General features: G+C 44.4%; 1 protein-coding gene across 2 annotated transcripts in view; it reads right to left on the reverse strand.

Moving 5' to 3' along the window:
* Positions 1 to 2567, reverse strand: part of FNIP2 (folliculin interacting protein 2) — a 129314-nt gene extending 126747 nt beyond the window's left edge. The window contains exon 1 of one of the 2 annotated variants that reach the window (XM_070608792.1): positions 2307 to 2567. In XM_070608792.1, coding sequence (XP_070464893.1) covers positions 2307 to 2419 — 113 coding nt within the window. In that variant the 5' untranslated portion in view covers positions 2420 to 2567. The remainder of the gene's footprint in view (positions 1 to 2306) is intronic. The other variant, XM_070608788.1, reaches the window with a different exon arrangement.
* Positions 2568 to 10740: the final 8173 nt, after the last annotated feature.

Here is a 10740-nt window from a genome sequence, read left to right on the forward strand (position 1 = left end):
CTTGAAATTGATTTGACAAAGTGGGCTCCTAAGGGCACCTAACCTGCTGTATGAGGCACCCACTTCCCCAAAAAGCACATGCCTTCTCTTACTGGGTAAAATCTGGATAAAAAGCAGCACAGGGTCACTATTTTGTAGGGCAAGAAAGGGAAATTTCTAGGAGACTTTTCCCAGCAGGGCTACACAGCATCTAAGAGTTAGGCTAGGCGAAGACAGCAGGGGGAAAGACTGGCTTGGGTGTCCTTTCTTGATGTGTTGTGTGCTGGCTGATTTGTCCCCATCTTCCTGGATCTTTACTGACATCTGCTACTTCACTTCTTTTCCCGTGGTGACCCCCACCAGGGACACGGCTAAAGGCCCTCATCAAGTGAAATGTTCAACTGAGATCTCCAATTGTCCCAAAGACATCTACCTCAAAAACTTGTAGAATATCCTAATGAGGTCAAGGAAAAAAAAAAAAAGTCCTTGGCACAATTTTGTGTTCTTCATCATACACCAATGGGAAGTCAGAACACTATACTGAAAATGTTCCCACAGAGCGGGAATCAATTTCCCTAATATGGCCAGGCCCTAAATATAGCCACAATTTTTTTTTTGCTCAAAATACACTCAATTAAACTTGTGGATGGAGGAAATGGCGGTGGGCAGCTGGGCAGGAGCACAGGAAACAATGACAGTGTAACTCCACTATCTTCACCAGCAGTGAAATGGCCTTAAATGTCCTCGACAAGGGCTGCCAAAGTAAAGACACCTGTAACACACATGCCCTTTTCTCTCCAGGCTTTGTTCCCTTGATCGAGTCTGGGTTACTAGGAGAGAAGAGAAGAAATTACATACCCTAGGTCTAAAGTAATTCTACCATTCTGAGAAGGAACACAGCATCACTAGTACTCAAAAGAGTGAAAGGCATAGAATTCCCTACTCAAATTATAAGGATTCAGTTAGCCCAAAAGAAACATGAGAATTTAACTAGGGTAGTTTAAGGTCCTCACAATTTACCTTCCAAATACCATCACACACACACACACCCCCCCCACAAACACAGAATATTGGTATTTAATGTTCACAACTGCAGTGAGGAGCTGTGTATTTTAAATGAATGGAATTCAAGAAAAGCACAATCTAGAACATAAAACTTCATCCAAAATTTATTCAAAGTTCCAGTTGAAACTTTTAAGAGGTCTATTATACTGGTTCAAGTTTAATAACAAACTGTTCTTGCAAGACGTTCTGGCCAAAAAGCACCTAGCAGAGTGTCAGAGTTGGAAGTAGATGCTCAATAAAAAAAATTTGCTGCAGAAAACTGTTAAAGATAAATAAACGAACTTCTCGACCTAAGGGCGCTGAAAGGCAATAAACGACACTTTAAAGCATCTTTTAAAAGTTAGCCTTTGAAAGCAGAATAGCAAAGAGATTTTAAAGACTGGATCCTGTGGTCAATCTGCTTGGGTCAAAAATGCAGGCTCTCCCACGTGCAGCTGCGGATCTTGGGCAAGCTGTTTAGGTTCTCTGTGACTTTACGTTTCCTCATCTGTAAAATGGGAATTACAACAGCACCTACCTCACAGGGCTGTTAGAGATATAAACGAGAGAAATCAACACAAAGTATTTAAGATCTTAAGTCCTCAACAGATGCTATTATTATTTCAAAGGTGTGTGTTCGGAAGGTCGGATCTATTAAATATATGCATAAGCTTTGCTATAATAAAATCTCAGCCATTTCATAGAAGCATTTTACTCCCCCTTTCCAGGCGGCATCAAGCTTCCAAATGATGTGGAAATTACAGACTTTCATTCATCCGTTTGAGAGCTTGTCATATACAGCAAGAAAGAAGGAAGGTGCCTTTTTCGTGACTGTTGCTCCTTCACAACTTCAAAATACTGTCACGTATACAGTAAGTTGGAGCTGCCCTCAAAATGACAGCTCACAGCTTTGCAGCGCCCGCAGAGGCGCCCGGGCGGCTCTGCCGGGAAGAGGTTCACCCCAATTCACCGCGACTCTCCCATTTCCACGGCAAAGCGAGCGCACGCCCGGGAACCCCAAGGAACACACGAGAACTCTTTGAAAGGAGGAAGGGACCCTGAGTAGCGGGGAGAGGGAGAGAGGCGGGGAGAAGCGGGGGAAGGGACCCTCCCGGTCACAGAGGCTCCGGAGCCACACTCGGATCGGGCGCGCCCAGGATGACCAGCCCCGGGACCGGGTGCCCGCGATGGGCTGCGACGTCCCGGCGGCCCACTCCCTTCCCCGGCGGCCCCCGAGGCCAACTCCGCTCCCGCGCCGCGCTCGCCCCTCGGCGCCCCCTCACCTAAAGGCGGGTCCTTCCTTCGGAGCCCTGCCCTGGGCGGACGCCGCCGCAGAGCCGCCGCCGCCGCCGCTGCCCTTTTTGTTGAAGAGCTTCTGGAGCAGGGTTGGGGCCATGATGCTGCCGCCGCCGCTGCAGCGCCGGCCGGGGCGCGCGGGGGGCCGGCGGCTCAGCGCGCAGCCGGGGGCGGCGGCCGCGGCGGCGGGGCCATCGCGGCAGCGGCGGCGCGGCCGCCCAGCCTTGCGGGAGCGCGGGGCCGCTGCGGCTGAGTAACTCTGCTAGGCGCCGGAACCGCCGGCGGCCGGTCATATGACTGAGCCGGCCCGCCGCTGCCGCCGCCGCCGCCGCTGCCGCCGCCTCGCGCGCTGACAGTTATCTCCTGCGGGAGGAGCCCGCAGCCCCACGGCGGCGGCGGCGCGGGAGGAGCGCGGCCGCCCCGGCGGCGGCCATTGGCCCGGCGGCCCCCCGCCCCGGGCTCACGTAACCCCGGCGGGAGGCGCAGCCCGGCGCGGGCGGCCCCGTGCTCCGGCCGCGGGGGCGGGGCGGGCGCGGCGCTTAAAGGGGCCGACGGGGCGGGGGCGGTGCCTGGGCCGCTGGGGGCTGCCCGGGGGCGCAGGTCCGCGAGTGGCGAGGGCTTCCCGAGGCTACTGCGTTCCTTCGAAAGGGGCGAGAGAGCAGCTGGGCCGGTCTTTGTTCTTTTGAGACAAAGCCCCTGAACTTGGGTCCTCGCTTTGTGCAGGTGCAAGGACTCGTTTGTAGAGAGCGTGTGCTGGGGGAAAGGGTTTAAGACATGAGGTTCCTATTTCACAGGAGCGATTTGAATCTCACAACACCCAAGGTGGTGGCGTGTTTCTACCATATCCAGATTAGATTGCTCCGGGTTTGTTTTTGCTTTTGTTTTTAATTTAAAGTGTTTAGTCCAATCATTTGCTCTGTTGGCATCTTGGGCCAGCATCTCATAGTTGTATGAAAAATTGAGTGTGAAATTAAACACATGGAATTTACTGCATAGATTTAGAAACTTAAGAGAAGCTACTTTATAACGAGGGAATGCTTTCTTAATACAGATTTAACAATCAAGGTACATAATCTGATATCAACGGCAGATATTATTTGATTTGGGGAAGGGAGGAGTTGTATTTGAGTTAACTTTCCTTCCCAGTCCCACCCAATCTGTGAGAACTTCAGCCTGGGATACAGAACTCTGTAAACAGCCTGTGGTGGTGAAGGACCTTGCCAGGCTGAAAGCAGCTTCTTAATCTATGCCTTATAACGTTAGCGCTCCAGCTTTTCTGATGATGGATAATAGAGAGAAAGTTAGTAAGATTCCGACCCTGCCTCTCTCAGCGCCTCCTTCCTGAGCAGTGGACAGTGACTCACCTGGATTCTCCTTGTTCAACGAGAATTTGTTCAAAGGAGAACTCTTGGAGACTCAAAAAGGCAAATGCATTTCCATAAGTATAAGTAATTTAAAATACCTGTTTGTGGGGCCGGGTGGCAGAGCGGTTAAGTTTGCGTGTTCCGTTTAAACGGCCCAGGTTCCCCGGGTGGGACCGGCGGTGCGGACATGGCACCAGGACATGGCATCGCTTGGCAAACCATGGTGCTGTAGGCGTCCCACGTATAAAGTAGAAGAAGATGGGCACGGATGTTAGCTCGGGGCTAGTCTTCCTCAGCGAAAAGAGGAGGATTGGCAGCAGTTAGCTGAGGGCTAATCTTCCTCAAAAAAATCTCTTTGGGGCCAATTTTAATTTGCATTATTAATTTTTTGTGTGCGGGTTTCTGACCTTGGTAGGAAACTAGCTGTGAATGAGATGTGCTGAAATTTCACAAAGGTAAGGGAAAGGTGATAGAAATTGAAACTCAATCATTTTTTTCATTTGGATTTTTACTGTTAAAATGGCGGGGCGGATTGTGTTCATGCTGGTGAGCAATCATCCTTCTACACAATGGAGTGTGCACAGAACCCTGATTTACAACATTGCTGATTCTCTCTCTTTATTGGGAGCAACTACCTCACGGGGCTGCCAGTACTGGTGGGTATCCTGTAAAGCAGGTATTGGCCTCCTCTGTTGTGACTTCATTAAAACGTGGTCCCAGGTCATATTATGGCCCTAACACACCACCCTTCCTCACCCCCTCCTTGAGCAGAAAATGTCCTTTATTCTGCAAACTACAACCTGCATACCCTTGATGTGCCTAGTAGCTTTTGTAACTGCTTACTGAAGAGGAATTTGGCATGGTGTCCCTTGTTCCTCACTTCCAAGGACTGTTTCAGTTCCAGCTCAGTCCCAGTGTGCAGGATCATCCAAACGAGGCAACTGAAAAATCAGCCTGCCCCAGCCATCAGCCTCCATTTGGGTCCTGACTGGGCAGCTATACAGGGAGAGTGTGCATTTAAAACTACTAAGGACGGACTTCAGTTAGAGGAGAAAAAAGCAACTGAAATGGTTCCCCACTGCCCCTTTTCTCCCTTTGCCTCCTCTACAATGCTACCTTCTTCCTCATCCTGGTTCTGGCCACACCTCTTGGTTTGGATTTTAAAACTATACAAAAATCCTAACCAGCGAAGTTCTGAGAGACAGCTCTAGACAGCTCTCTCACCCAAGGTTCATTATTTCTCCTCATGGCTGTTCAAGCCCCCTTCAGAAACCCCATCTTTTGCCTGTCATGCGTTGGTCACTGCCCCCTCCCTAAGGTTTGTCATAGTCGCAGTCTCCAGCTATGATCATGTAGGTTGTCTCCCAAGTCCATACATCTCATTCACCTCACCCCACTCAGTCCATCTCAGAAAATGGGTCAGCTGGCTGCTCCTATACGCAGCTTTCAAGAGGAGGAGGGAATAAAGCAATATCCTGAATGCTTGGAGGTGACAGAATAACACTAAGGGGGGGGGGGGTGGATTGTAAAAGAGCTGACTTCCTTATCCCAGTCCATTCTGAGTCTCAGTGACTGTTCACTCCAGTTAATTAGTGTATGTTCTGTAAGTCACTTTAGGAGTTTTGCTTCTACTGTTAGACTGTCAGGGACACTATGTATAGCTTACCTAATACCTGTTACCCTCTTCTTCCTAACAGAACCGCAGTTTTCTTCAGGTGTCCATCCCTTCCCCAGACCAATGTGCCCCAGGGTACACCAACATTATCCCCAGCTTCTAGTCTGAGTGATCTAGGGGTAATCCCATTCATTTTACGAGTTCAGCCATAAGCATGTGAGGCAATTCTAGCCAAAGAGGCAAGAAGGAAAGGAGCCAGAAGAGAAGGAGTGATTCTGGCAAAAATTTCCTCACTCTTAATAGAGAGCTATAAGGAGAGATGTGGGTTCCTGGGGTTTTTTCTCCTTCCTTTGGATGTTGTATGTTTATGTAATACTACAGCTATCTTGCTACCAGTCTGAGCGTAAAACTGGGACTGGACATGGCAGAGCAGAGAGGTGGCAAGCTATGTCTTTGATAACATTATTGAGCCACAATCCCTCTATCCTAAGCTGCCATGCTCCATTCGATGAGATAATATTTCTATTATCTGAAGCCAAAAGTAGTCTGTAAGAGAGGGGTCTGTTTTCTGTCCTCTATTGCTTGTTATGTGAGACAAATAACTCCCTGCTTGGTTAACCCCCAGTATACCAGGGAAAACAGTCATCGCCAATGGACCTGCTCTATTTTTTCATATTTTAAAATCATTTTGCAAATTTTGCATTTTGCAAAATTCTTGCTTCATTTACAAGAAGCAAGAATAAAGGAATAGTGAAAAATAATTTTTTAATAAATTTTAAATATGGCAAACTCAATTTTTTATTCTATATTTTCCTGCATTTGAAGGAATATTATCCTAAATGGGTGATGTCCTTTGAATACAACTATTGATCAATCAACATACGTGAACTAGGAACACAATCATCTTATAAAACTGACTCCAGATTTCAAGTACATCTCTAATGAAACTATAAGTTCTAGCTTATTATTACTTTTGTCTCCTCTTGTACTTAAATCAACAAAATGCAATACTTTTGAAAACTTTGATGGCTTGAAATTTTGTTGAAGAGAAGATAGCTATCTTTTTTACTTCCTGTAAAACATTTTCAGTTTTAGATTTATAAACAGCAATTAGAATTAGCAATTCAAACACATTGTACTCCTTAAACTTACACAACATTATATGTCAATTTTAGCTCAATAAAGCTGGGGGGATGGTGGGGAAGAATTAGCAATTCTGTGAATATTTTCATCTCTACCTCATAATTTCCTTCCAGTCACCTTTGTATATACATTGCCTCTAGCATTTGTTGACTTACAAACTCTATCAAGTGTATATGATGCAAAACATCATAAATGATGACATGTCTTTTTAGGCTGGCTTAGGTTCTTACTGAAAAATATTGAATAATGAAGCCATTCCCGTTGAGTAAATAAGAAAACCATATTTCCTTTCTATGTTTAAATATGTATTGTTGAATCATCAATTCTTGAGTTTGAGAAAATTTAGGGTATCATTTAAGACTCATCTGCTATTTCACTTGTATGATAAGTTTCACCATCATCCTTAAAGTCTAGAGTGCTTCTGTCTGTCTTTTTGCATTTATCTTCTGATTTTTCTAATACTTTTGAAGTGTTTTCCTCTATCAATTTTCGTTTCTTTGCCAGTATGGGAAGAAAATGAAATTTTCTGAATTCTGAATTCTCATCAGTGATTAATAAAAGTTTTAGTAAAAAACTACAAAGATATTATCTCCAGATTTTTTTTATACTGTCTTAAAAGATGATGCAGAGCTTTGGGCAATCTGATAATAGCAGGATGATGTAATAGTGATGATTTATTTTACTGTTGAATCAACCTTCTAGGTGATTCCAAATTCTCTGTTTTCTTATTATTTTTGTCTTTTCTAGCATAGTTGGGAATAATTGTTGAGTAATGATGAAATAATTCCTAGGATGACATAGCAAAATGTTTAAAGCTAAAGGAAACTATGATCACTAAGATCCCAAAGTTATGAAAGGGTCCAATGGACCCATATGGTAATTGCAAGCTAGAATGAGTTTTATTACGTTTTGTTAAAAAGTATATTTATTCTTTGTTCTTTGGAAAAAATAAGAGTCTAAGAAAGAATAAAACATAAAATATCCATCCTTATAAATAGTTAGGACCTCTCAGAAAAGAAACTCAAACTCCCCCTAAAATTGTATCCAATGAACTCTGATGGTACAAGGGTTAGTCCTCTGTAAACTGATTCTCTGATATTTGCAACAGAACTCAATCCACTTGATAATCTCACCATGGCAATCAATTGACTCCATGGTACCGAAATCAAGAGACATTTTCCTGTCTTCTTTGCAGTCAATACAATTGACTGCTTCCTCCTTTTGAGACCCTAATTCTTCGATACTATAGACTTCTAGTTTTAAACAACCTTACTAGCTACTCCCTCAGTCTCCTCTGGAAGTTCCTCCTCTCCCCATCCTTTGAAATATGAAACTCCTCAGAGCTTCTCTTCTCCTCTATCTTCTACTCTTATCCATACTCTCACATCTCCCTAGATAAACTCATCCATTCCTGTGACTTTAAATGCCATCTATATATTGATGACACCTAGCCTTTTACCTCTGATCCTGACTTCTCTTCTAGATTTTTGTATCCAGCTATCTACTTGATGTGTCCAAGTGGATTTCTTACAGCCATCCCATGCTGAACTATTGATCATTTCTTGTTCCAAATACTGCTTCTCTTGCCGTCTTCTCCCTTACACATTTATAATGCCTCCCTTTACACATTTGTTTAAAAGAGAAACCTAGGAGGCATTTTTGACCCTTTTCTTTCTCTCATCATCCAAAATATTTCTCATATCTATTTCTCTTCCTATCCATTAGGCCAAGCCACCATTGTCTCCTGCCTGGACTTCTGCGGTAGTTATAATTGGTCCCTTTCTGGCTTCACTTCCAATCTGTTCTACATGCAGCTACCACAGTGATCACGTAAATTGTTTCTTGTCGCTTCCTTGACTAAAACTTTTAGTGGCTTCCCATTGCACATAGAAAAATCCAAAATCCTTAGCATGGCCTACAAAGTTCTATGTGATTAAGTCCTTCCCTCCTTCTCCAAACTCATCTCACATCACCCTCCCACTCGCTGGCTCTCTTCCAGCCATACTGGTGTGCTTTCATCTCTTCTACCAGGCCTCCTCTACCAGGAATGCTTCCACACCCGTGCTACAACTTCTTCTCTGATTAACTCGTATTTAATCTTTCAGTTCTCAATTTAATGTCGTTTACTCACACATCAACTACCTGACTCTCTCAATCTCCATTCTTAATTAAGGACCCCACCTCCCTCCAGTGTTTCTGTATAGCCCCCTTTTCTATTCCTTTAAAGCATTCAGCATAATTTATAATTAACCAATAAATAAATATATAACACCTTTGTCTCCCATGAGACATATATCTTCCTTTAGGTCAGGGACTGTGCCTATCTTGTTGAACAATATGCCTGGCACATGGTGTCTTCTCAAATGTATATTTGTTGACTGACTGACTGAACGAATGAAGTTCACAGTCCCTAATGCATGTAAGCTCTAGATCCTCACAAAAGAATTCTCTAGATGAGGAGTTCTCTGGGAATCACTAGATGAGGAAGACTTCTTGAACTTTTTCCACTTATTTACTTGGAACAAAGAAGAGGTCACTGCTGGGCAGTTTTAAGTCCCCGTTAAGAAACTGATCATTCATGGTGCTCAGAATTTTGTTCCTAATTCCCTGGTTTAACCTTGAAGTCCTTTTGCCTGAGCATCACCAAACTGATTCTGCAGAGAATCTTACCCACGGTGTGAGTTTCATCTTTCTAAATTGTCTAACATTTACTAGTACTATCTGCTTTTTCTCTCATGAACCTCTTCACCAAATCCTCTGCCTGAGACAAAGCAAGCTGTATCAGTTAGAATGCCTTTCGCTGCAAGTAATAAACACTCCAACCAAATTGGCATAAACAATAAAGGAATATTTTCTCTGATAAAACAAAAGATCCAAAGGTAGGACGGGGTCCAAACATGGTACGTCAGGGCTTTGATTCTGCTTCTCTGGGTTTCTCTGGCTCTGCTTTCCTCTGTGTGAGGGAGTCTTCTTCAGGATGGTAGCAAAATGGTCACCACAGTTCCTGTGATTATGTGGAGATGCAACAATGCCCCACAGAAGACAGGAGTGGTCTGTTCTCACGTGTCTTACTTTCTCAGAAGTTTTGCAGCTTTTAATCACTGGCAAGGGAATAATGGAGTACCATGATGGGCTTTGACTAATGAGGATATCCTCTGAATCACATGGGAGAGGGGTGGTCAACAAATCAAGGCTCTCACAAAGAGAAGGGCAGAGCGGAGAAAATGACTGTTGGACAAACAACCAAGAGAATCTACCACATATACATTCATTTATAAATTATAAAATGCAGACAGCTATATGTTTCCTGAGTGTTTTTCAAGAACCCACTACACATTCAAGAATGACTATCGGGGCTGGCCCGGTGGCACAGCGGTTAAGTGCACACATTCCGCTTCTCAGCGGCCTGGGATTGGGATCCCGGGTGTGGAAATGGCACTGCTTGGCACACCATGCCGTGGTAGGTGTCCCATGTATAAAGTAGAGGAAGATGGGCACAGATGTTAGCTCAGGGCCAGGCTTCCTCAGCAAAAAAGAGGAGGACTGGCAGTAGTGAGCTCAGGGCTAATCTTCCTCAAAAAAAAAAAAAAAAAAAAAAAGAATGACTATGGATTCTTTCTTAGACTGGAATGAGATAGGGGGACTATGGATTTTTTGTGGTTTTTTTGAGGAAGATTAGCCTTGAGCTAACTACTGCCAATCCTCCTCTTTTTGCTGAGGAAGACTGGCTCTGAGCTAGCATCCATACCCGTCTTCCCGTACTTTATATGTGAGATGCCTACCACAGCATGGCTTTTGCCAAAGGGTGCCATGTCAGCACCTGGGATCCAAACCGGCGAACCCTGGGCCGCCGAGAAGCAGAACGTGTGAACTTAACCACTGCGCCACCAGGCTGGCCCTGGGACTATGGATTTTTGCATCTCCAACACTACATGTGGAATCTGTGAGATAATAGGCACCAAATACAGTAATGTGTCATTTAACACTTAAGTCATGTGTCAGAACTTAACGTTCTGAGAAATGCATCATTAGGCAATTTTGTCATTGTGTGAACATCATAGAGTATACTTACACAAAACTATATGGCATAGCCTACTACACACCAAGGCCATATGGTACTAATCTTATGGGACCACCATTGTATGTGCAGTTCCTCATTGACTGAAACGTAGGTGTGCAGTACATGACTTTTACATGTTTTTAAACAGAGGAAATGTAAAAATGTTGATTTGATGCTGTTCCTTCTCAATTTAAAGAATTGCCTACAAGACACTTCCTTTTTTTAAACTTTTTAAAAAT

Source organism: Equus przewalskii, chromosome 2 (genome assembly GCF_037783145.1).
Source record: "Equus przewalskii isolate Varuska chromosome 2, EquPr2, whole genome shotgun sequence".
NCBI classification, from domain to species: domain Eukaryota; kingdom Metazoa; phylum Chordata; class Mammalia; order Perissodactyla; family Equidae; genus Equus; species Equus przewalskii.